Genomic DNA, 27,738 nt, shown 5'->3' with positions numbered 1-27,738 from the left:
TAGATTATTCTGTAAAAGTTCTTGATTCTCAGAAGATGCTGAGGGGAACAAACATGACAGGAGTAGTCGCTTCACAGCCTCCTCTACATAACTGTAAACGAACTCTGATGGAATTTCATTCTTTCCCTCAGCTCTAGATGTTAATTTGCAAAGAATAGAATCTGAAAGACTCTTTCCAGCTGGCACGGAAATGGTCTGGAGATTATGATAACCTTTTAGTGTTTTATGTACTCGATCTGCAATATCACAGGAATATTGACCTATTTGTGTTTCAGTGATCAATTTCTCCAGTCTTCCAGTGATGGGTACACGTTTTTCCCATTCTAAGATGGTGTCTAACACACTACTGATGGTTTCATTTGCACATCCAGGAGACAATGAAGCAGCATCCATGTCAACAAAAGTATGCGTCAGAAGAGGGGAAATCCTTTCGATAAACACTTCAGGGAGAACAGAAGTACCGGGGAGTTTGGATTGGTCATCTATTTCTGAGTGAAATGATACTGAGGAGTGTGACAATGGCAATCCAGGGCTTTGTGACCTGTCTGTTTCTGTTTCAATGTCAATCACTTGTACTTCATTCAACATAGCACTAAGGATCTTATCAATTAGCTCTACCTGCTCTAGATTTCCGGCCGTCTTGAGATCGGGAAGTTCACTCTGCATGGACACAATTACTTGGCTAGTGACATTAATGGCAGAAGCCACTGTCGTTTTCTCTGAGTGAAAAGATTTGCAAAACAATTTCCCCACCATGTTCTGAATTGCATTGAACATTCTTTGAGATGTTGTCCTGTAGATCCTTTTCATTGGAACAACAGTTCCTAGGGCTCGTGTTTGCTCCAAAAGATCTTTCATCCCTTCAATAACACATCCAACAACATCATATGATGTTGAATGAACCTCTTGGCTGGAGACTTTGTCCTTCATGGATTCAATAATATCACCAACTAGATCAACTGCAAGAGACTCTGACCGGGGACCAGATGGAAAGATAGCATGAACCCTACAGAGGTCTGTTTGACTTTCTGCTTTGGCGTTTGATTCCTCGTCATCTTCAGCAAATTCCTCAATTGGGGATTCATTCTCAAGAGTTTTGAGCAAAACCTCACTCACTTGCTTTGATGCCCTTTGTTGAAATTCAGTGTCGGTAAACTGATTGAGCAAGGGGATGGATTGTGATAGTCCTGAGGCTTTAGCGTCCCCAGCCATCATGGGTGCTGTAGTAGGACCAGAGTCAAAGTCCTTAATGGTGCATGAGGCTGTCAAATCCACATTCTTTTCGGAGATGGAAGAATATCCCTCTGGTAAGGCAGGCACAACTGGATCCAAACCACTGACTATTCTGACAGATTCTCGAAAAATCTCATCGACTTCTTTCTTGGCTGCTGCCAAGAGCATTTCATTTGTTATCCCCTGAGATCCTTGGCGTAGAGATGATCCTTCAGGTCTCTTGGCCTCTGAGGTGCTTACCCTATTCCAAGGCATAAAGACAACATGTATAACTGACAACACATAGTTACACAGAACTAGTTACACATAGTTCACTTAAATTAAAACATGACGATGAATCCCATGCTAATTCACAACAGGGATGTTATTTGGGCATGATTTGCAGTGGGGAAGTGCTACATTAGGTTTGCATCTGATGACGGGAGTAATAAACAGTAAAATCTTGTGTTTTATGAAAATAAAATGATAAACAAGTCATTCCAGTGATTACTGTACATACCAAAATGTGTGTTGCCCTGATCTTGTCATTCCACATACGTATGCGACAGGCACACCCAGAATTTCACTGAGGACTGGGAGCAGGTAATAATGAGCAGTCTGGACTACTTTCTTCACTATGATAGCACAAAGATGGCCAACTTCTTCTTTGGTCCTCTGAGTAAATGAAATCAGACAATAAGGTATTTCATCAGAGAGGAATATTAAAGAATAAAGAATATTAGAGAATTTCTATTCAAATCAACCCTCCATATATAATCGAACAGTAATATATGAAAGATTTTATGTGGGCGAAATCAAACTCACAGGCACACATAGAGCCTCATGGACAATTCTCCAATGCCTGCAAAAGAGAAAAGAATTTTAGAACATTGGAACTTTACTATCCGACAGGAAACACTGAATTTTTTGTAACCTCCTCTTACTCTTCTGTCATGTTCTCCACAAGGTGGCGTATCATGGGGGAGAGGTTCATATGATCCTGATCTGAAAAAGCACATGTATTATTTTTAAGATGTGTGGTAGGGCATGTTGACAATTTTAGCAGTGGGTCTTTGGGCACAGAGGAACTGTTAGATATTAAACTTTATTTTATGTACTAAAACTTGCTTTGACTACTTTTATTGACATACTTTTTTTGTCTGAATTTGGCATAGTACCTGCATCAAACCTTTTGGTCCTCATTGTAGAACTACATTCAGCTCTTGATTCCTCAAAAGATTTTTTCTTTGACTAAGAGAAAACACATAGTTAGTTGTAATCATCAGTTAATTCTCAGCGGTCAGTCCCTTCAGGATTTTGGAATAAAATGCAAGTCACATCCTCTCTTATTCAGTCAATGTACTGCTTTCTCTCTGTTTGTTTTTCCAACATAAACATAAATAGCCAAACATTTCACTTCTCTTTCTATCCTTCTTTCTCTCCTTACTGACACTCAGCACCCTAGCAACCACCATGACTCCCCTATGCCCAGCAACCACTTAAATTATCATAGCAACTACCTCAACTAACCTAGCAATACCCTCGGAACCACTGCCATCATGACAACTTAGCAACCACCATAGCAAAAACCTTGACTACCATACCAACACCCTAGCAACTACCTTGACTAACAATGCAGCACCCAGGTAACTACCATAGTAACCACAACTATTATAGCGACACCCTTCAGTGACCATAGCAACCACCTTAAGTACTATACAAAGACCCTAAAGACACCCAGGCAACATTGACCTAAACATCCTGTCATTGTGTTGCTATGACAACTGGTTGTCATGACAACTAACAATTTAAGCTGTCTTGACAACACGCCTGTATTCTAATCTGCTATACAGCCATGTCATCATGACAATTAGCAACTTCTGCTGTCATGGCAACTAGGCGTATTAGACATGTCTGATCTTATGACAGTTATAAATAAGACATTTTAATTCCATATTTTCATTCATACATTTTCTTGACCAACTATAGACCGGGGGTGTGTTTGCTGAAAGCGTTGTCGAACAACTACCATAGTTAATAATTATAATTTTGAACACTCTCTACACAACCACCAAGGTATTTGGTCCACGCCACTTTCGAGAGAAACAGTCCTATTGAGTAAGCTGTTATTTTTATTAATGTATTAGCTAGCACCACAAACTAAAGCCCTAATATCAATGGGACACAAAATAGCTCAATTAAATCTATAACAGGGGACCTAAGCAGAGAGGAACATTTTGTCTCATTTCAACCATTTTTAAGCCATATATAGTCAAAAACGTATATCTCTAAAACACTTAATGGTTTTAAAATTAAACAATTACTTAGGCCTACCTCGTTTCTTTCCGACATTGTGAGATCGGGAAGACCAGAGTCCGCAAATATGAAATAAATCTTTAAAATACGAAGCCGATAGCACGATGAACTGTAATATTGTGTTGCTCAGTCAATTTTAAGTTCTGTGTGAGAATAGACCTAATCAGAATGTTTGTAAACAAAGGTTGCCAAGGTACTTCCGGGTGGCTAACTGTCATCCTGTCAACAGTTGTTAGTATAGTAGTTTATAGTTGTTCTGCCTCTAGGCATTTATTTTGAATGGTCGAATTTGTAAAAATTTCAGTTTCATCCAGACTTTGATTTTGACGTTTTAATTTTGAGCCGTGCAGGAAGTAGGCAGGTAAAATTGTTCAGAATAATGTAGAAACGGCAGGCTGACGGTCATTACACCGGAGAGATTCCTTATTACAGGTTGATTCCCCAGCAGAGGCATCGCTGTATCTTGTTATAACTAAGTTCATTTCATTGTTTAAAAACGTAGTTATAATGCTAAAAAAGGCAATGTTAAAACGTGGATGCTATTAGGAAATGTTAACAGTTAGCTTAACATGTGCTTTCTTTACTTCATGGAACTAGGTGACTTGGCTAATTGCAACATTTAGCTTTTTGTGTTCTAGTTTACTCTTTCACCCTTTGATCACTTGAATTTATTGTCGTGGATTCAGTACAATTTGAAGAATAAATCTGCAAACAAGAATACAAGACATTCTTCATCTTTATGAATATAAGAGAGTTTAGCTCGCTGTCTAGTTGAAGTTATCACACCTCAACGAGGACAGTACAATAGTAGTTAATTTACGAATCGATTAACGTCATGCCGAAGACGTGTTGTGTTTGGGGTTGTAATACCAGATGTACCAAGGAATGTAAAGAATTAGGTTTAGGCTTTTTTTTCCGTTTTCCCACGGTAAAATCTAAATCGACCCAACAGAAAATCTGGATACAGAGACTAAGACAGGTGGATAACGCTAGCACAGATCCAGCCTTAGTACGTTTACCGGGCGGTCTCGTTGCATCTAACGGTACCAAACTGGACAGGCTGGCAACCAACCACTCATGACCGGATTTGCGGAAGACATTTTCTCACAGGTCATTTATAAAACGTTTTTGTTGGGTTGCTGTTGGGTAGCATAATGGTAGCATAACGTTGGGTAGCATATCGTGCAAGCTTGCTAGCGTGAGAATGCTAGTCCCGTTGTTGTAAATAAACAAACCACACACAGTGGCGTGATCTGGCTTGGCTATGATACGGTTACTTAATCTTTTTTTATAATGCAGGTCGGCCAAATCCTGCTGATCACACTGATTTTGCCCAATCACAACACCTGGGACCTGAGTTAGCTAACTCCAGTCCAACCACATCTGCTAAGAGAGCACAAACCCTTAAAACTGCTCATCTACAATACAATGACAAAGTTTTCAATACTGTCAATAAGATAGATAGATTTGTACTTTATTAATATCTGTATGGAAACATTCTTGTGTCCAGACAGATGGCTGGAAAGCTACAAACAGTCCTGAAAATTGTTCATCGTTAAGTTGGATATTGTAGCGATCTCAGTCACTACGAGTTTGATACAATAAACCATTACAATATGACCGTTACTCGCTAACAAATATCAACAGCAACGACATCGGGAACGTCTCTTTTTTCAGTTCACAAGATCATACTCATAAAACGTGTTGTTATCATATTCACAATTATGAATAAACGTGTTTGAAGCCTGGTTAAATTACATGGAAAATCCTGTTGGTTTGTTAAGGTTTACTATGGGCAGGGGCGACGTTAGCCACCCGGAAGTAAGTTATTTGTTGTTGTGACGTCACGTTGAATTGTCGTATACTTGAAACATAACCGTGGCATCACTGTGGCTAATGATCTAACAATAACGTCTCATATGCGTCACAATGCCCTGATCTGCCCATGAGGCAGGAATACTAGCATTTCATGATTTCCAATTCAATAATGAAATAGGCCGATCAGTATCGGATAATAAATTCCAACAAGAAGAACCTTGCTATAAGAAGAATGTGTACAACTTGTACTGTACTATCCAGGGGCGGAGATCCAATTTATTTGTAGGAGGGTCAATACATGGTGAAAATTTCAGGGAGTAATTCCTGGGGGGGACATGGAAAAATTGCTGTCCGGCCCTATCGCCCTCTCTATATGCTTTCTTCGTACTGCGTTTGCTACCTTGCAAGACTAGACAGCTAGCTAACACTTGTCTTTGCAGAATAAAGATGATGAATTTCAAGTCAATCCACAAGTCTTGTTTTTCTTGAGTTTACTGAAGTTATCAGCATGCAATTATTCATACAGGACGTTTGATTTTGAAAAACTGTCTGGAACAGTCAGAAATAAAGAGATTTCACGTCAAATAATGTGGCATAAAGGTAGCACGATACCACGAGAGCTAGCATAACTTAGATGCTAAATACCGAATTCTCTTATAACATTTACAAACAGAAATTCTCTAAACGGCATTAAATGTAACAACACAAAATGTCTACTCACAGACAAATAATGTCCAAAGTTCACAGTCAACTTCACAGGTGCAGAGGTGAAGGTACTGCTGCAGAATGTAGATGTGTTCATTCTATTCCACCATGGCTATATCCACGCGATTGAGTTTAGTGCTTATTTATTTATTCAATGCCATTTGAAGTGTTCGTGTAGTGCTTTTATTTTTGTTTTTATAATTATTTAAATTCGAGGATGTGAGTAGAATTGATGTGAACGCAATCACCAATGATTTCTCACAAATTCAGCCCTTAAGAACATGGGCGCACTCCAATCTGGCCGATTTACTGCTATTTAGCGTTCTTAAATTCTGTTCAAAGTCAAGAACAAATCCCAGATGACAAACTTTCAGGAATGCCAGAAATGTCCCGGGAACTTCGTAAGTGGAGTTAAGAAGACATTTCTTCGCGCTTCATGTTACAAGCTTGTGATTGTTGAACAGGGGTGTGATACATGACTACTGGCTTTAACTTGTAGAGGTTTTACTGGTTCGGTTGGTTTCCTCACAATCTCATAGTATACTGGCCTGATTGACTGAAACAGGGAGCTGCCGATAGCCCCGCCCGTTGGAAATATGTATTTGTGTTTAGCCTACAATGATTGTTGGGGGGGGGGACAACTTTATGGTAGGGGGGGACCCCCCTGGATCTCCTCCTATGAGCAGGAATTCAAACCATTACGGCGTAGTGTGTTGCCATTGGCAATGGTTTGCTTGGTGACTGTGGTCCCAGCTGCCTTGAGATCATTCTCAAACTCCCCCCGTGTAGTTCTGGGGTTATTCTGCACCTTTCGGATGATCACCGATACTGTACGAGGCGAGATCTTGCGTGGAGCCCCAGCCCGAGGGCGATTGACAGTTGTTTGGTGTTAGATCAATTTCCGAATAATCGCACCAACAGTTGTCTGCTTCTCACCAAGCTGCTTGCTGATGGTTTTGTAGCCCATTACAGCCTTGTGCAGGTCTACAATCGTATCTCTGACGTCTTTGGTCTTGCCCATGGTGGTGAGGTTGAAGGTGTGAAGTATGATTCTTTGGACAGGTTTATTTTATACACGTCACCAGTTGAGATCAGGTGTACCTTGTTAGGCCTAATTAGGACTAATCTGTGTGCCTCGTGGGCACATAACTGGTCTGTGGGAGCCAGAATTCTTGCTGTTTGGTAGGGGTTCAAATACTTATTTGCCGTGATGCAAATGCAAATAAATTAATAACTGTTATAAAATGCAGTTATCTGGATGTTTTTGTTGGTATTCTGTCTCTCACTGTTAAAATAGACCTACCATTACAATTATAGATCACGCATTTATTTGCAAGTGGCCAAACTTGCGAAATCGGCAGGGGGTCAAATACCTATTTTCCCCACTGTAAAATCTCCAGGGCATGTGGCAAATGTTTCACAATACTTGAATTCTTTCTTACAGTTTTGGGAAACATATCCTCAGCATAAAACCAGCTTGACTAGGTCAAATTCACACACACACACACACACACACACACACACACACACACACACACACACACACACACACACACACACACACACACACACACACACACACACACACACACACACACACACACACACACACACACACACACACACACACACACACAGAGCGAGAGAGAGAATCATAAACAGTAAGCACAAATATTTTTGACAAATCCCATTTTTATTGGTACAATGATTTGGCGTACAATTGCCATCTTTTTCATTATTATCATTATGAATCTGATTCCCTTTACTCTGAGATATAAAGAAAGTTAAGGCAGCAGGCTATGGGCTGACTGTGTGTGTGAACGTGTTCGTGTGTCAGCGTGGGCTGACTGTGTGTGTGTGTGTGAACGTGTCCGTGTGTCAGCGTGGACTGACGGTGTGTGTGTGAACGTGTTCATGTGTCTGCGTGGGCTGACTGTGTGTGAACGTGTCCGTGTGTCTGTGTGTCAGCAGTAGTAAAATGTGTCCTTTGGCACGGAGTGTGGTGGCATAGGGCAGACTAGGAGTGCTCGAATGTGGCACTGATCACACACCAACCTCAGGACAATCACCAGTCACTCACTTCCCTAGGATGAAGGTATATCAGTGTTACCTCAGTGCAGTGCAGTATCTCACACACACACACACACACACACACACCTTTAAATAGTCAAGTGGTCCCAAAAAACTTTGGTAAAGCTTTTGTTTGTTTGGAAACCAGATTTCCTCCCTGGGTGGGCAGGACAGTAAAGCCATGTTTAACCATGAAAAACAGAAAGCCCTTTGATTGAGACGAAGAGTCTCTATTTGGTCACCAAAGCAGTGGGAACTCCAGCTGTTTGAATCCTGGGTCTTTCCTCAAGTCCCAGTACGTCCCATTACTGACCCACGAGTCATCTTCAGAACGCCTGAAACATACATGAAGTCATATATGTCAACATCAACACAGAACGCCTGAAACATACATGAAGTCATATACGTGAACATAAACACAGAACGCCTGAAACATACATGAAGTCATATATGTGAACATCAACACAGAACGCCTGAAACATACATGAAGTCATATATGTGAACATCAACACAGAAGCATGAAACATACATGAAGTCATATACGTGAACATAAACACAGAAGCATGAAACATACATGAAGTCATATACGTGAACATAAACACAGACGCATGAAACATACATGAAGTCATATACGTGAACATAAACACAGAAGCATGAAACATACATGAAGTCATATACGTGAACATAAACACAGACGCATGCACAAACTGCAAGAAACTAGTGAGTGAGACAAGTACACTGACAGCAAAATAGTATTTGATTCACTGGTATCAAAATAGTCGCAGTCAGTCTCTCTCACACACACACACACACACCCAAATCAGCTCAACAGGGAGCTTGACCTGTTCTACTTAATATTTAATAGCAATATGAATTCAGGTTCACAGATCAAGGTGAAATTCAGCGGACATTATCTGCACATTATCTATACAGCAGTGATTTCAGCTCAATCGCTTAAGATCTGCGCCATCGGTGAAGTTCAACATAAGAGGATTCAGAGCAGCTGAAAACGCCTGCGTTTTCACCCGGGGTCCACCAACTTAAACAAGTATGATAAAAAAGTACTGGGAGGCCAGTTCTATGATTTTGTACACCTATGTGAATAAAACAGACACATTTAACTAAATTATTTAGAAATCCATGACATGATTTACTTCGTTATATTCATGTGCCATTTCTTTTCCCGAGTGCAAATTGTTGGCCACAACATACTAAACACACACACACACACACACACACACACACACACACACACACACACACACACACACACACACACACACACACACACACACACAAATTAAGTTACGCACTTAAAGAATCTGGGCTGGTGGCTTATGTTGTTCTCCTGCAGCACCCTCCGCCTCTCCCTCTGCAGTCCCTCTATCCTGTCCTTCTGCTCCTCTGCCCCGTCCACATCTCCTTCTTCCAGAAGCCTGAGGGAGGACACACGGGTGGAACATGAACTACAGGCAAAGGCATCCTCAAAATCTAGAAGACGGGTGTGTGCAGGGTGGAATGTGTGTGTGTTTGTGTTTGTGTGTCTATATTTTTACATGTGTAAGTGGATGTACCTACCTCTGGTCTGTGTGTTTGTGTTTGTGTGTCTATAGTTGTACATGTGTAAGTGGATGTACCTACCTCTGGTCTGTGTGTTTGTGTTTGTGTTTGTGTGTCTATATTTGTACATGTGTAAGTGGATGTACCTACCTCTGGTCTGTGTGTTTGTTTGTCTATATTTGTACATGTGTAAGTGGGTGTACCTACCTCTGGTCTGTGTGTTTGTGTTTATGTTTGTGTTTGTGTGTCTATATTTGTACATGTGTAAGTGGATGTACCTACCTCTGGTCTGTGTGTTTGTGTTTGTGTTTGTGTTTGTTTGTCTATATTTGTACATGTGTAAGTGGGTGTACCTACCTCTGGTCTGTGTGTTTGTGTTTATGTTTGTGTTTGTGTGTCTATATTTGTACATGTGTAAGTGGATGTACCTACCTCTGGTCTGTGTGTTTGTGTTTGTGTGTCTATATTTGTACATATGTAAGTGGATGTACCTACCTCTGGTCTGTGTATTTGTGTTTGTGTTTGTGTTTGTGTGTGTGTTTGTGTTTGTGTGTCTATATTTGTACATGTGTAAGTGGATGTACCTACCTCTGGTCTGGTCTGAAGCGTGTGTCAGTAGGGGGCAGTAGAGGCCTCTCTTTTTCATCCAGCTCATTGAGCTCAATGGCAAACTGTGTCAGGCCATAGAACTGCTCAAAGTCTTCAGGCATCGGGTCTACACAAACACACACACACACACACACACACACACACACACACACACACACACACACACACACACACACACACACACACACACACACACACACACACACACACACACACACACACACACACACACACACACACACACACACACACACACACAAAACATCCTGACTGAACATGTCTTCTGGTAGAACAAGGTGCTAACAACACTAAGATCATGAGTTCTTTATCCAGGGAACACTGATGAAAAATATACATCTGTAGTGTACTGTTAGTCACTTTCATTAAAACGGTTTGCTAAACGAATAAATGTAAATAAACATGACCTCTATACCACAACCACTTCTAACCGTCCACAAGCGACACACACACACACACACACACACACACACACACACACACACACACACACATAAAATGGCTACTCACTTGCTCTCCAAATACACGTTGCCGATGGTGGGTCTCCCAAGTAAACGGCTTCATTCCATTTGCCGAAAAAGGAGTGAATGACATGTCCGTCAGCATCTGTGACCACGCCCTCCACATCATTAACATTGGAGGTTCCAGCTCTGCCCTGAAATAACAGCAAAAGGGTCACCGAAAACAAACAGTAAACAAGCATAGAAGCAAACAAGCATGTGTACACACTGGAGAAAATCCCTCACTCATGGATGTGTCAGCTACTGACGTGTCATCAACCTCCGCCTGAACGCCAGGCCTGTCTATTTATGTGCTGCATCTTGCATGTTATAATATTGTACATTAGCATGTTGTATTAATCGGTTTAGGCTTATTGGAGACATATGTAACTTTATATTTTTATGTTTGAACTAGCCATTTAATATTGTCTTTGTCTCTTTCTTTCACTGTGGATAACCACACACACAGTCATCTCTGTTGTGTAATCCAGCCTGTTTAACTTGTCATTGTTCATCAAACCCATCAGTAAACAGCAATAACTTCATTCGTGTCTGGGGCTTGTGTTTGATCAACACACACCATTACGTCACAGCCAGAGAATGGTCATGGTCCTTTAAGCCGGAGACGACAGACATAATGGATAAAGCCCCAGCTCCCAAGAAGATCTTCAAGACCCCTCTCAGCCACCTGCACACTGACAGGATTACCAGACACAGTACACGGTATTTAATTATGGTCCGCAAATGCTCCTTTGACCTCATGTAGTAGCTCAAGCTGCAGTCTGCACTCAACCTGTGGGTCAGGCAGCCCAGTTACCTGACTCTGCATCGCCCCTAGTGGCAGGACCTGGAAACGCTGTCCCAAATCAGAATCCTATGGAAATGCCTCCACCACACGGTTCATACCACTCCCCCCCCCCCCATCACAATCCTGCTTCAATTTATAGTAATCCTTACAGTATGTCCAAATAGCAGACTGATATGGACCAAATCAAATAAATTATCTTTAATTTAGGACGTCATTTTCATGCATTACAGGAGAGAGTGGACCACTGTCAACAGGAGTCCACCACTGTCAACAGTCATCTACCACTGGCTTAACTACTGACAGTGCAACCGGTGCAGCACACTGGGGCCCAGAGACTGAGATTGTCAGGGGCCCAGAGACTGAGACTGTCAGGGGCCCAGAGACTGAGACTGTCAGGGACCCAGAGACTGTCAGGGGCCCAGAGACTGAGACTGTCAGGGACCCAGAGACTGTCAGGGGCCCAGAGACTGTCAGGGGCCCAGAGACTGAGACGGTCAGGGGCCCAGAGACTGAGACTGTCAGGGGCCCTGAGACTGTCAGGGGCCCAGAGACTGCCAGGGGCCCAGAGACTGAGACTGCCAGGGGCCCTGAGACTGAGACTGCCAGGGGCCCAGAGACTGCCAGGGGCCCAGAGACTGTCAGGGGCCCATGGAGGAAGGTGAGTTTGCTGCTTCACTACTGTAGGAAGACCCTCTCATGCAACAAGTAAGTAAGTTAAGTAACCATTCAACGAGATCACTAAAATGACTTGCAATTGTGATAGCTAGAGATACCACCTTCCCATATTGTGTATAACATTTACAGGTTTGAGTCATAGCCTATTTGTATGTATTTATATTTATAATGTATATTATATTTGTCCCTTCAAAATATGCATGTTTTATTAAAAATAAATATTATTTCCACCCACCACTTTAATTTGGTTGCTTTCTTCTAAAAAGTTACAAAGGACGAAGGCTTTCAGTGAAATGCTGATTTGTTCGTCCAATGACCTTGCTCCCTGTTATTTGTGATGACTTGCATGGACATTCTGGCGTTTTTTCCCCAACGGATTTAATCTTAAGTGTCTTAAGTGTTTTTCAGCAAATTGATTATAAGATAGCAGCATAAATAATGTTTTGCAAGCCCAAACAGAAAGGCAGGAAGGAAGGAAGAAAAGAACAGATGAACGCACTGATAAGATCATGTTGATAAAGCCTCAGTTAAGGAGCAGCCAGGAGTTGGACTTGAGCTTGTTGTGAATGACTGCTGAGTGCAAGAACCGTAGGGTGAACTTCTAATAGGTGAGTACAGGTTTCTCTTTGTTATGGAGTGGGATCATGGATTTAAATCTATAGCAAGATCATTGGTACCTCTCATACGTTGGAAGATGCGCACCTACGCTGCGCTGTACCATTGATGAAGAATGAGTGGGATCAGGTGCGGTCGGTCACCCATTCATTCATTCATACCCTGCAGGCCTATAAGAAGTGATTTTCTTGATGGCTATTTGTTTTATGGTTATCCACATACTGTGTGGGCTGCCTTTGTGTGGATTTGTTAGTGTAAGCTGGCAAAAACTATTTTGGATGTTTGGTAGTTGGGGAAATTAGGCTGTGGTCATTTGAGTCCAGGGCAGGCTGTTAGATTAGCGTTGATAAATCTGGCGCTTCTGCCAGGCTTTGATCCGCACCACCGACAGCAGCCGCTGGGTTAGCCGCTTGCAGGGCAGGAGTCGCATGTGAGCCTCTCCATGATGACGTAGCTACTGCCTGCCCTGCAACAGCCTGGAGCGACTGCGTGCAAGGTGTGATTTGCCGAGGGGGGAGGAGGGGGATTTCTCCCCCCTCCGGTCTATATATCCCTTCCTCTACGGGATTATCTTAAATCCCCATTTATCTCCCCCTTACTGACTAATGCTACTCCACCAAAAGACCCTATATAAAATACCCAAAATAAAAAATAAAATCTTTTTAAATACAGAAATGCGCTGCAACATTTATAGTGCAAACAACAATTCAATCCTGTTTGACCGCCACTGGACCAGCATGTCAGCATGTCAGCATGCGCGCTGGTGTGTCAACAGAGATATGTCACTAGGTGATGATGATGGCTCCACTGGCCTTGATCCATGTACGGCTATTCAGAATGTCACTAACCACAAATAGTCTTTTTCTCCGAATGAAAGAAAAATTTAAAGAATCCGGTGGAGCTTATCGTTGTGTTCTACAGGACCCTCACAAAAAAAATCCTAGAAATATTACACTGAGAACATGACTACAGGAGATACTGTAGTTAGAACGGAGGACAACTCCCAGGCTGAGGATGTGACCAACAAGTTGGCATTAATAAATAACAAGGACAAATAGTCAAATGGTAAATATATATATATATATATAGTATATACAGTATATTTGCACTGGGGCCAATCACAACTATGTTATGCTACTGGTCACTACCTCACTAACTCACTTCTACATTTTGCTTATTCTGTACATTCAACTCTCTACATTCCACTCACTCCTTTCCTCCACCATTCCCTTATTCACAGGCTCATTAACTCTCCTAATTACTCCCTGAATCTCTTCTCCTCAGTACTGCTGAGAATATATGAACATGCATTTACATGTTTGTCTAGAGGCAGTTCACACAGGGCAGTAGTGAAAAAAAAACCATCAATAAATAAAACCGTATAATTTATTCCACAAAATATTCAGATTATTGAGGATTTTGTGAGAGCACTATTATAATTAGAATGGAGTAGGACATCACATGAAAAAAAAAACCCAGCTGAAGTTTGAGCAAGGCCTTCATCTTCCACATTTCCCCATCCTCCTCCTCACTGATTCAGTCTGTCCCTCGTGTGTACCCCAGCTCCCATAACACCTTGTTCCCTCGTCACGCACTCGTTTGTTCTCCACTGTGATCCCTCACTCCCTCATTCTGTGCTCTGGGTCCATCACTCACTCCTTTGCCACTCACAATCACCCCCATTCCCGCTCTTGCTCACCTTGACAAAGGTGACCTTGCAGTTGCCTGGGTTGCTGCTGGTAACAGTGTTTTTAATGGACATCTCCCCATAGTGCTCAATCCAGCGCTGCCCACTCAGAATGTTATGGATGCAGGAAGTGACCTTATTCCATTCATAGTGATCTCCAAACCTGGAGAGAGGGAAACAAAGAAGAGTTGTAAAGATGAGTAGGGAGGTGTTCATACAAATGAGGAACAGTTTGACTTAGGGGTTGGAGGATGGCATCAGAAGAGCATCAACAGGTGCAGAAAGACAGAGAAAGCCATTGGAAATTCATAAAGTAAAAAACTAAAACATTTTATGAGAAAAGGCTAGTCACCCTGGCAACACCACATGAGTGGTTCCCATGGGAACAATTTCCATGGACTTTCCCCAGAATTTATTCTTCCAGCGAACATCTGGAAAAATATATATAGATATAGATGCATATACATACAGTATAAATATGTCTTTACATCTGTGTGTGTGTGTGTGTGTGTGCACCAAAGGAACTCACCCTGCCACAAAATGAAGTTTTTGGACTCACAGTGACTGGCAGAAACTGGAGGATGATGACTGACCTACAGACAGAGAGAATGCACAAGATGGAAAACACAGACACAGTGTCACTGCATAACGGTATGGAACAGGTTCTTGTTTGGGTGCATAGCGGTATGGAACAGGTTCTTGTTTGGGTGCATAGCGGTATGGAACAGGTTCTTGTCTGTGTGCATAACGGTATGGAACAGGTTCTTGTTTGGGTGCATAACGGTATGGAACAGGTTCTTGTCTGGGTGCATAACGGTACGGAGCAGGTTCAGGTACCTGTTCTGATATGAATCTGAAGCCCTTATCAGGTCTGTCAGACTCGTAAGTCTCTCCCAGTAGAGGATTGAAGGGTTTCCCTCCTGCACGGTGGAATGTGGACGCATACGCCGATACAGCAAAAACAGCAACATAGACCTGCACACACACACACACACACACACACACACACACACACACACACACACACACACACACACACAGGCGGTTACCAGTGGGCCACATCTCTGTACGTGAGTCATGATTAAAAGGTGTATCCAAGGTGCGTGAGTGAGTATGCGCTCACCATGCGTAGATGAGGATCAGTGGTGAGCGCAGCCGTGTCCAGAAGCTGGGTGTACTCCGTCTCCTCGCTCAGACGCTGCAGGGTGTTGATAGGCTCATTCAGATGCACAGGCATTGAAACCTTGCTGAGGTCTTTACCTATGTTGTTGCGTAGAATGTTCCAGAGACTCACACAGCTGTCCGAGCTGCGACAGGGCAGACGTGACCGCCGCGTGACACACACCGACGCTGACAAAGGCCGAATAGAGAGCGTGTGAATTAAGTCCTAATATCTCTTAATGTGTGTGTGTCTATGCAGAAACACTGTGACTCTGTGGGCATGTGTCTGATGCAGGGCAGGAGTGAACATAGGATGCAATGCACAGCTTGGTTTGAGTGTGGGAGTGTGGGTACCTGAGTCTCTCTCGTCTCTCTCACTGCCTGCCTCGCTGTTGTAATAGTCCACAGAAACACTGTCGCTGGCATCACTGAGGACCGAATCATCATCTGACACCTGCACACAAGAAAGAAATCCACACATGAGAATGGATTATTGTGTCAATTCATCTACACAAAGAGTTTAGAGAACCAAATGATGTGCTGTATAATCTTGTGAGCTAATTTTCAGACATATGTGCTGTATAATCTTGTGAGCTAATTTTCTGAAAAACATTTTTATTTAAATCGATATGCTCCACCCAGTTCAAACATGAAACATGAATCTATGAGGCGTTGGGTTTTTATGAGAAGTCATCAGACCTGACACACCAAGCTGACAGCTCTTCGGCAGATTGAGCGTGTTGCATCAGTGGCATTAGCCCGTCGCTAAGAGAGATCACTCTGATCGGCAGTTCAGCGAAATGTAAAAAATCTGAAGTTTCAGTTATCTCCAGCTCTCGACACAGGTCCAGAGGGGCCCTTGAGCCTGTAGGAGGCCTATCCATGACTGCACCCATTTGGTGCGTTTCCTCCCACTCAGGCGCAGAACGTGCATGCTAGTTGATCTTTGGCTGTAGTCTTTACAGTGTGTTCAAGTGGCACTTTTATGTCAGTTTGGTGTCCTTGACTTTAAGCTTGTTGACTTTAAATTTATGTAAATCGTAAATTGCAAGGAACTTTGAGCAGACATGTGATCATGTGTGTGTGTGTGTGTGTGTGTGTGTGTGTGTGTGTGTGTGTGTGTGTGTCTATGATGAGCACTGCTATAACTTAAGCATTCTGGACAAGTAAGCCTAAACTGTTGACCGCTCACCTCATTGTCAGTGGAGCTGGCGGACAGCAGGTATTCCCGTGCATCAAAGAACTCGGACAGAGAATCGGAGAGGGATCCTTGGCTCTCATTAGATCGCTGGTGCTTCAGAGGGCTGGAGATCCCGCCAAGGGCATCCTGATTCATGAATCAATGATCAATCAATCATGAATCAATGATGAATCAATGAAGACAAGTGAGAGAAAAAAGAACACTGAGTCACTCACATGGGCATCAGTTTGGTTTGGAAGGTGCTGGGGACACGGATGGGATTGTACCTGATTCTACCCGTCACTGGGCTATTGTGTGTGTCTGCCTCTGCTATTATGATAAGTGTAGCCCAAATAAAAACGCAACAAATTTCAAAAGCTATTGGGATTATGTAGGGCTAAACTAAAATGTACATCAAGTGGCCAGCAGATACAGAACTCTGCAGTGAGAAACCTCGCCTGAAACATAATAATAATAATAATAATAATAATAATAATAATTCATTTTATTTGTAACGCACTCTTCATTCAGAAGAATCTCACATCCCTGAGATGTGCTAGAGACACATAACAAACCCAAAGGGTCTTGGTGTGATTATTAGCACTGCCACCTCCAGAGTCCAGAGACTATGCACATTCATATGAAATCTCAGAGCGAGCAACACATTCAAATCCTATCACCTGTGAATGCTTTGCCACGTTAATGCCCACGGATAATCAATCAATCAATCAATCAATTCAATCTTATATAGCGCTTCTCTAAATACCCGAAGTCGCTTTACAGAGTCCATAATACCCAAGTTAATGCCTACGGATAATGCCCAAAAATCAAATCCTGTGCCCTTCACAGCAGAGACACTCATTTCTCGATGTTAGCCACAGACAGCAATAAAAGAACCCAACTACTGCATGTGTTCAACAACCATAACTGTAGCAAAAGAGGTTCGGACAAAATTGGTGATTGCAAAAAGTAGTAGGGACATGTCTCCAGCGAAACCGACACCTATGGACACTCAGATAATGTGCATAAAGCAATATAGATACACAAACCTCAGTGTTCTTCTGTTCCAGAACCAATTTGATTTGGGTTCTTTCTGCAGACAGGGTTTTGAAGGCTGATAGTAGTGTGGAATGGACTGAAGGAGGAAATGACAAGGAAGAGAGAGAGAGAGAGAGAGAGATGTCACCATGTGTATTTAAAACAGGATCAAACTGGTGGCAGGTTTGAATGAAAGGACCTCACTGGTGCTGGCCAGCCTGCAGAAGTCCTCCTGTAGCCGGGCTGCATTGGTCGGTGAGTCGGGGGTCTGGAGGAAAGTCTCCGGATATGCAGGCTCACTGTCTGACAAGTTTGGGTTGGAGACATGATGACGGGTGGGACTTGGAACCTGCAGGAGACCAAACACAGGTCTGAGATCAGGGCAGATTCAGGACTAGTGCTGAACTGAGTGGTCAAAATCTGCCAAAGCTCTGAATCAAAACACTGATTGCTCTCCACTATGGCTGTGTAGAGATCCAACCATCTCTATGGTGCTGAGCTCAAGAAACTACAATTTGGCTTTGACAGCGTGTCCTGTCCTTTCATGCTTCAGGGCTGACATTAACAGTCCAATAAGCCAACAGAAATCTCCCAGCTGTCCTTGTATGAGACCTACTACAGTATTATAACAGTGCACAATGACAAGCTGAGAAGGTAGAACAGCAGCTCCCTAAATCATGTCCAAACATCCTGCTGCATGACTAAATAAGTGCTGACTGAAGGAAAGAGGCTTGTGCCAAAGGCTAAAGTAAGTTGGACACGAATCTAAGAGAGAGCCTATACCACCACATGACCCAATAATGTAATGTAATAACTCTCAAAGAGGAATGATACTAAGTCATGAGTTTAGATAATAAGCGCTAGTGTTTAGGCTAGCATACCTAATATGCAGTTCTCTTTGAGGGAGTCTATTAGATCAACTAGAAAGCTAAATGTCAAGACAACTCCCTCGACATGCAGCAATCTAGTTTCTTGAAACCTTCTACTCGCTCTTCCATTTTTGTTCATCTTTAGTGCATGTTTGCTAAACAAAGCACAGCCAGTTCAATACACACTGCACTTTGTAGCTTGTTGACATTGCTTATGCGGCCTTTCTAGTTAATTATGTATCCTACTAATTGCAGCTAATATGGATGGGCACATAATAGTCAATGGGCGATATGGTTGAGTGTTGGCAGCAAAACAAAATGGATGTCTAACTCATCTAGTATTAGCATGGTCTTGAGCTGGTACCTACCACTCATTAACATACTATGACTGCGCTAACCTCTAAAACCAGATAAGCACATTGTCAAAGAAACAAGTCAAGGTTACTGGAGTGCTTACTTGTAGTGTGTTATTGCTGTCTTTGCTGGGTGTCTTTGAACGCCATTTCTTAGGTCCTCTCTTCTCTTTCTTTGAGCCATCTCCCTAAAAAAAAGAGAGAGAGAGAGAGAGAGACAAACTGAGCAAGCACAAACACAAGTACACACACAATCACACGGCAAAACAGGCACACACACAAACACATGTACACACACAAACACATGTACAGACGCAAACACATGTACAGACACATACATGTACAGACACAAACACATGTACAGACACACACATACACATGTACACACACATAGACAGACACATACATGTACAGACACATACACATGTACACACACATACATGTACACACACATACACATGTACAGACACATACATGTACAGACACAAACACATGTACACACACATACACATGTACAGACACATACATGTACACACACATACATGTACACACACATACCGGCAGCATGTTGATGGCAGGCGCAGAGTAGGCATGCGTCATGACTTGCATGTTCTTCAGCAACAAATTCAGCTCCAGCAAACATGATTCACACTCCGTGAGGTCTGTGAAATACCGACAGAAAGAGAGAGAGAGAGTGAGAGAAAAATGAAGAGAAATAAAGATGAAATAATATCCTGATATTTCAAGACACAGCATGTTAGGGAATCAGGTCTAAGGGTGTATATAGCCAAGATGTTGCCAAATTGTATGACAGCATATAAGGGTGTGCTTACCTTGGCTACATCGCTCCAGGTCATCATTATTCTGAAGCAAGCCTGTCATTGCCTGCAAAGAGGCCTGCTTGGTAAGAATGAGATTCTAGAGAGAGAGAAAAAGATAAATAGACGATTATGAACAGATGACCATATATATATATGCAATGCAAAACGCAAAATCCATATATATATATGCAATGCAAAACGCAAAATCAAGCCAGATTGTTATTTCACTTTTTGTTCTTCATTGTCATTATAGGTCTACAGCCATTACTGACAAGGACCAGAGTACATGTTAAGATTTGTTTTCAATGCCAAGGTCTCGTATAATCTGCACATTGCCAAGCCAGTGTTGTATGCGTCTGTAGAGTGTGGGCACGTGAGCTGTGCCAGTGTTGTATGCGTCTGTAGAGTTTGGGGACGTGAGCTGTGCCAGTGTTGTATGCGTCTGTAGAGTGTGGGCACGTGAGCTGTGCCAGTGTTGTATGCGTCTGTAGAGTTTGGGGACGTGAGCTGTGCCAGTGTTGTATGCGTCTGTAGAGTTTGGGGACGTGAGCTGTGCCAGTGTTGTATGCGTCTGTAGAGTTTGGGGACGTGAGCTGTGCCAGTGTTGTATGCGTCTGTAGAGTTTGGGGACGTGAGCTGTGCCAGTGTTGTATGCGTCTGTAGAGTTTGGGGACGTGAGCTGTGCCAGTGTTGTATGCGTCTGTAGAGTTTGGGGACGTGAGCTGTGCCAGTGTTGTATGTAGAGTTTGGGGACGTGAGCTGTGCCAGTGTTGTGTGCGTCTGTAGAGTTTGGGGACGTGAGCTGTGCCAGTGTTGTATGCGTCTGTAGAGTTTGGGTACGTGACCTGTGCCAGTGTTGTATGCGTCTGTAGAGTTTGGGTACGTGAGCTGTGCCAGTGTTGTATGCGTCTGTAGAGTGTGGGCACGTGAGCTGTGCCAGTGTTGTATGTAGAGTTTGGGCACGTGAGCTGTGCCAGTGTTGTGGGCGTCTGTAGAGTTTGGGGACGTGAGCTGTGCCAGTGTTGTATGCGTCTGTAGAGTTTGGGGACGTGAGCGGTGTACCCTCATGCTGCTGCTAGGGTCAGACTGCAGATGTCTCTCGCTGGGGTCCATGGCGATCTCGTTCTGACGAAACACACGATGGTTTCGCAGTTTAGACACCCAATCATCAAACAGCTCCCGAGACTTGACCTGGACACACGCAGGAAAGGAGGTATGACAGTGAGCATTGGGAGTTCTGTCGGAATGGTAGTGAATGTTTGGATTTTTAGAATTGTGTGTGGCTATATGTGTGCATTTGTGGTGGAGTGTATGAAGTAGTTATAGGATGTAATCTGTTTTACAGTACTACAGATTTAACCAGATTTATTCTGCATTTAAAGAAATTGCATACATTAGTGCTTCCCCTCTATGAAAGTTGAACACCAGAACTCTTGACATTTAATTGGAACTCTAAAGCCTCATTTTAAATGTCAATCTTTTTTATAAATCCACACAAGAGTACACAAAAATATGACCTAACTGGATTTGCTGATGGTGCTATTCCTAAGAGAGAATGTGTGCAATGTGAATGAGTTACCTTCAGATGATAAATGCTGTCCTCAGTGTCAAGGTCTATACACATGGCCTTCTTCTTGATTGACATCACCGAGAGTCCAACGTCTATACAGCCCCTACATTTTCCCTTTTGCAACTGTCAACAACCCAACACAAATCCACACTAAATGACAGCAACATACCAACACTGCCTGTTAATAACCACATTAAAGTTAAGTGAGGTGATGTGTGTGCTGGGGTGTGTGTGTGTGTGTGTGTGTGTGTGTGTGTGTGTGTGAGTGTGTGATGTGTGTGCTGGGAAAGACATTTGGCCCTGGACCATCCGTACCGCTAGTAATGAAACAGAGAGGGCTAGTAAAAATGTATGTTTAATGTATGGCCAGTATACCACTGTGAGTGTGAGTGTGAGTGTGAGTGTGTATGTAAGTGAAACTGTGCGTCAGAAAACTCACATCAGGTCCATTCTTTCCATATTTCAGAATACCCTTATCCAGAAGGAAGTACCTCTGAAAGAAGACACAGCAGAAAGTCAGTCTTATATATAAAGGATACAATACCCATATGAATAAGTATTTGCCATTGTTGGGTGTTGTCAGTATGTTCTATATTATACAGTACGTGTTAAATTCATACATTCTCTCCCTTAAACTCTCCTACCATAGGACCAAAAACAGAGCTTACACACTGAACCTTTGGGAAGTAACTGACTCCTAGTTTAAGCTAGTTTCACCGAATGCCACTTAATGCCATTTGAACTTTTGACTGGATCGGTCCATTACTATTTAATGGGTATGCATGAGACACCCCTCTAACCACACTCACCTTGTGCCAGCCTTTCATCGGCCACTTCCGTCTCTTCAAGAGGAAGCCCTCGTGGGCATCGGGCACCTGTGCATTGCCCAGTATTCCACGCAAACCTTCAACAACCTCCCAGCTGTCCTGCATGCAGAGAGAGAGGGAGAGATGTAAAACACTGATACACACAAAAACACAACAGAGGACGTTCCTCAAGGACAACACTGGCCACCACTTTCATGGTCTCACAAACATGCCAGTGTTTTTTGTGCCGTTTGGACACTTTTACATTTACCCTTCATGCTACACATAAGATGTTGAAGTGGATGTCAGAGTGGTTCTCCACTATAATATATAATAGAATGTGTCACTATATTGTTGCAAATATAATTTAGCATAGTTATGATTTGCTAAATCTGAAGTTCTAATATTTCCATGAAATCTCTTGAATTTGTTCACTATTAAAATGCATTGAATTTAAACAAATTTAACCCATATAACTCAGAGAACTTAAAATATCATTGTTTTACTTTTGTGCCACTTCCTTTATGGAAATAAATATGATCTAAATCACCTGATACATACCTGTCTGGTGTTGGGTCGGGATGAGTCACTGTCATCGCTGTGTGATGACTGTCCGGTCTGAGACATCTTCTTTGAGGAGCGGGAAATACTTTGTTCCGAGGAACTCATTCTGTCACCCTGTTATCGTAGCAACATCAGCAGCCGTCTCTTCTGAAGAGTCACCTCACGGAACATGGTTAAGATAACTCAACCATGATTACTACGAGAGAGTAGAGAGAGCTGGGAGTCAATATTTGAGTTGATTTCAGATATAAAACACATCTTTATTTTCAGTTGAATGTCTGTCATGTCTAGACTTGACCTTGTAGATGTGTACCAGAGAGTTACAAGCTATGGCTCATAAAGCCTCTGATGTACCTTACAATACTGGAGTAATCCTCATCTTTTAAAGATCAATTACTGTCTTACACTATCCCTTACACTGTGTCTACTACAAGTGCACTTGATATGGGTGAAGTGTGATGACAGAGAAGCCGAGGCCACTGCTTTATCATTTTTTTGTCAGAGCACAAGGACAACTATGCAAGTAGGGACACCATTCCCATATGAGAGGATTAATGAAGATAGACGAATGAACAAGAAGCAGTCGGGTGTCTGGTTACAGTGAAGACAGCCTTGACGGACATGATTCACAGTTTCCATGGTACTAGTGTAAACAGCTACAGCGCAGGAATGATGTGGGTGAGCAGCTGGTCTAAACTCCAGTTCAGTTGAACCTGCATTAAAGTCACAGAACTGACACATGGTATTGATGTCAAATCCTCATATCTGCCAGTGGATCGTGTTCAGAGAGCAGATCTCTTTAGAGCAGTGTACCACAATGCCCAAACACCTCTTACTGGCAGAGGGGAAATGTGTCATGCCTTTAAAAAAGACATTCTATTTCTGCTGGACATTTCTGAAACAATAACTTCTCCATTAAAGAGGGAAGTCCTAATTTTAAACAAAACAGAGTTAGCATTAATACGATGAATAAGAAGTTCTCTTTTGAGGAATTCACAGAGTGACGTCAATCACATTTTGGAGAGTAAGATGTTCATGGGCAAAAGGGATTGGAGGAGGGAGAGACGAAATCCTAGAAAAGCATGCAAGATAATACCCCTGCCAGCTTTCCTCTTCTGAATACTTCGATCTACACATAAACACTTCATCATCAGAAATCATTAGAAACAAGTTAGAAAGTCAGATAATATCAGACAAAAAAGTGGATGCCTTGCATGAGATACAAACATTCTCACCTCTGAACATCCTCACCTCTGAACACTCACAACCACCAGCTTTTGTGCTTAATACTTTGAGTGAGATCTTAGAGCAAATGTTCAACAGCATGTTACAAAGTTGATTTAATCCCAAAAGATAATAGAACCCACCAATGGTTCCCAAACTTTTCATGGCAGGTCCCCCTTTGACAGTGAGAACAGAAATGTCCAGATCAGCTGTTGCATAGCTTTTCTTTAACATTGTTTCCAAATTGGGAAATTTAATTTCATCAATCAGTTAAACAAGTTACATATGTTACCAGTTAAAGATTTATTTGAGTTTATTTGATCTATTTTATTTGATCAGAGCTCATGTCCAAAACAAGTCAAATCTGTCTGGATCCAATTCAGATTTATGATTGGCTATGCATCATTACATTCTTTGGATCGGTTCGTGTTAGGCACATATCCATCACATTAATAATTAGGCTAACTATCCCTTCTACCATACAGCCTAAACAGTAGGCCAAAGTACAAAGGAGTCCATAAACTCATCACCAGATAGGTTACTTAGAGGCTACTATGTTGTAACTGCACTGCCATACCTGACCACTAGTTGGTTGTTTAGGAGTTTTCCGTCGTCCTCAACCCCTACCCCCCTCGCCCCTTTGGGGGGGGGGGGGGGGGGGGCGCCCCTCTGTTTGGGAACCACTGAAGTAAACAAACAAAGCATTTCTCTAGCCCCCAAACGCTGGACAGGTGCCACAAAATCAAAGCTTCAAATGAAACGGCTTCCAATATTAGAATTTATTTACTTTGGCAGACTCTTTGATCCAACAGGACAAGTCATGCCAAGTCCTGATTTCTGATATTCCACTGATGCTCGACTGCCTAACAGGCCACACGAGTTGGGCTCCGTGTTGAACAACTGTTTTCTGATATTTGCCTGTTCCACATATCAACAGGAGAATGCTGATAGTCCTGTGCAAATGTAAGGCGCAGCTATCGGAGCAAAACCTCCTGCCTACTTGCAGTGGCACTACCCATTTGATGACACAGAGAATGACTCCTGCCTTTGTGTAAATGACGGTGACACAAAAATAACATGGCCGATAAGCTTGTTCAAATCATCACCAGGGTAAACAGCACAGGCAGTGTTACAGTCAGTTAGATACAAAACATTTGTAAAATGGTCTTGAATACCAGTACCGTACTATTTACATCTATTTTGAAATCTCACTGTTTTGGCAACTTTAGTGCAGTACTAGTGTGTGCATGTGCCCCCCCCCCCCCCTTCCCAGAGGCTATGTTTAGACAGACATGACCATGGCATGAGTCATCACATGGGAAAAATGTACTCTACTCACGCAAAAAGAAGTGGCAGGGAGTGGCAGGGAGAGAGGGAGAGGGAGAGAGAGAGAGAGAGAGAGAGAGAGAGAGAGAGAGAGAGAGGGAGTGGGAGAGGGAGAGAGAGGGAGAGAGAGGGAGGGAGGGAGGGTAGAGAGACAGAGAGAGGGAGGGAGGGTAGGTTGAGAGTTTTAAATGGGCCTCTGTGATTTTGCCTGCGTTTTAGTCTAAACATGCCCAGGCCAGCAGAGGAAAGGACATTATACAAGCACTCACAGAGACGGAGAGACTCTGCCTTGAAGCACAGCCTATACAGACAGCCACTATGGTGGCAAAATAAAAATGATCGGCCTCGCTTTTTCTACAAAACACTACACTCCGTATGCAGTATGCTTACTTAGTGTTCACTTACAAGCAAGAACACTTCAATGGTGTTTATCTTTAGAATGTTCAAATACTGGTATTTACATGTTCTTTCTAATATGCGGTTAAAGTTTCGACCTTCAAGTCTAGACATTTTCCTCTACAGGCCAATCTACAAACAGGCACATGACTACAATCACATCCAGTTACCTCTACACACCTTTCACACACACCCACACACACACACACACACACCTTACACACACACACCTTTCACACACACACACACACACACACACACACAAAGAGAGACTGATAAAGAGTTAGGACTCTGGCATTATGAGTCCAGGTCAGCAGTAGCAACAAGGGCGCCTACCTTTCTAGCCAGGCTCAATGATGTGGCACGGTATGTTTTACAGCCTGTGTGACTTATCATGCACATATATCACACGCACACAAGATGGGCTGTTTTTGTGCTCCTTGCCTTCTTGGAAACGCAAATACAAATGTATGTGAAACAGGGATGGTGAATCTCATTAACAATTCACTTAAAAAAAATCAAAGGTGCACAAGACGTAATGACAAGATGTCAACTAGGCTACTACTTGTAAGGTGATCCTGGTATTTGAATTACTAGTATTCTGGTATTGGTTCTGTAGTAGGCATACGAAAATAACTTTCCACGTTACACAACACGTTAACATGCAGGGGTTTTTCCAAGAACGACAATTTCTCAATCAGAAGTTTGCAGTGTTATCATAAAATGACCAGACCAACGTCTTTCGGTTGTTGTCCGAACCGGATAAGCTTTTGATGCATTTCAACTGGACATCGAAAGCCTTCCTCGTCAACATACAAGCGAATCCACGTCTCTTAGGCACTGTTCACTATTGACTGGTTTGCCTTAAGATACCTACGGGTATCTAGCCATCAACCATTCAATCCCTTCCGATAGGCTAGGCTACTTAAAGAACAGGAAGATTCTCCGATCGACCTGTCAGTCTTATTACAGGATGCCATACAATTCATCTTTTACTTCCAAAGGTTTAGAATACAGATTTGTCAGTTATAGGAATAGACTACGCCGTGGTATCACTCAGTATTCGACCAACTTCCTGAAAAGTTGCATGCGTGTGGCGAGACATCAAATGTTAAAATAGTTTATTACTCCAACCGATTCATCCAGATATCAAAGAAAAATCAAGCTTCATACCAAGAATCTTTCGCCTGGAATCCGGTGTTTGGTAGATTGCGTTCCTTCACTGCACGTTCCCCCCGTGAGCTCTTATCGTCCCGGGGACAGCCTCGGGTGAAAGTCAAGCTGTTAACAAGATCACTGGGAGTCGCCGTGGCACATAGGTTACTGTCAACAAACTTCTTCAGTTGTCGTTGTAGCCTAATGCAAATCTTCAAAGTTGTACAAAATCTGTGAACGAGGTGGAGCTAAACTACATTTACAAGATAAGAAAAGTTTTTAGAAAAAGGGGTTTAACCAGACATCTAGCTTAAGACAAGTTTGTCTGTTTCTGCAGGTTGCCTGAGGGGAGGAGCGCAAGTGACGGAACTTGAGGTTATTGGCAGCTTAGTCATCCAATGAGAGTTAGTTGAATGTTAACAGTACCCAATTAGAACGACGGACTGAGAAACCTATTGAACATACCACGCCGACGTGTCGCAATTACGAAATACAGGTAAGAGTATTTAAAAAAAGAAAAGAAAAAACTGACATCAAGTCAATACAATTGACAGCACAACAGCACAAAACACATGACGTTTGTTTATATTGATGCCCCTTGAAGCCTGTTCCCCTCTGTTGGCCCATCTAGGTCTATTTATCTTTTGAAAGGCCATTTATGTCAGCCCGCGCCTGTAGCCTA

General features: G+C 42.6%; 1 protein-coding gene and 1 long non-coding RNA gene across 2 annotated transcripts; both read right to left on the bottom strand.

Annotated features, from left to right (window-relative positions):
• Positions 1-212: 212 nt before the first annotated feature.
• On the bottom strand, positions 213-2,074 carry LOC116225049. Its single transcript, XR_004165896.2, has 3 exons — positions 2,038-2,074; positions 1,733-1,887; positions 213-1,474 (listed from the first exon to the last, which is right to left on the bottom strand). It is a non-coding gene; the product is annotated as an uncharacterized LOC116225049 (long non-coding RNA).
• A 5,657-nt stretch (positions 2,075-7,731) lies between these two features.
• On the bottom strand, positions 7,732-27,402 carry osbpl3a (oxysterol binding protein-like 3a). Its single transcript, XM_031586231.2, has 22 exons — positions 27,075-27,402; positions 22,953-23,151; positions 22,395-22,511; positions 22,025-22,078; positions 21,595-21,708; positions 21,078-21,206; positions 20,028-20,112; positions 19,753-19,856; positions 19,299-19,382; positions 18,177-18,321; positions 17,984-18,069; positions 16,947-17,081; positions 16,109-16,208; positions 15,717-15,943; positions 15,431-15,568; positions 15,123-15,186; positions 14,946-15,024; positions 14,606-14,756; positions 10,819-10,963; positions 10,270-10,396; positions 9,435-9,557; positions 7,732-8,456 (listed from the first exon to the last, which is right to left on the bottom strand). Exons 2-22 carry the CDS (start codon positions 23,058-23,060, stop codon positions 8,360-8,362), a joined length of 2,412 nt encoding a protein of 803 aa, XP_031442091.1. The 5' UTR covers positions 23,061-23,151; positions 27,075-27,402; the 3' UTR covers positions 7,732-8,359.
• Positions 27,403-27,738: the final 336 nt, after the last annotated feature.

This window comes from Clupea harengus, chromosome 19, assembly GCF_900700415.2.
Source record: "Clupea harengus chromosome 19, Ch_v2.0.2, whole genome shotgun sequence".
Classification (NCBI taxonomy): domain Eukaryota; kingdom Metazoa; phylum Chordata; class Actinopteri; order Clupeiformes; family Clupeidae; genus Clupea; species Clupea harengus.
This window is presented reverse-complemented; position numbering and strand designations above follow the sequence as displayed.

Bases quoted from the DNA above. Each gene is read 5' to 3' on its own strand.
- osbpl3a (XM_031586231.2), bottom strand. From the start codon at position 23,060: ATGAGTTCCTCGGAACAAAGTATTTCCCGCTCCTCAAAGAAGATGTCT. The intron at 19,383-19,752 runs GTATGTGTGTGT...TCTTTTTTTTAG, and splicing joins CTGCCATCAACATGCTGCCG to GGAGATGGCTCAAAGAAAGA. The intron at 9,558-10,269 runs GTAGGTACATCC...GTCCTCCCTCAG, and splicing joins CGCTTCAGACCAGACCAGAG to GCTTCTGGAAGAAGGAGATG.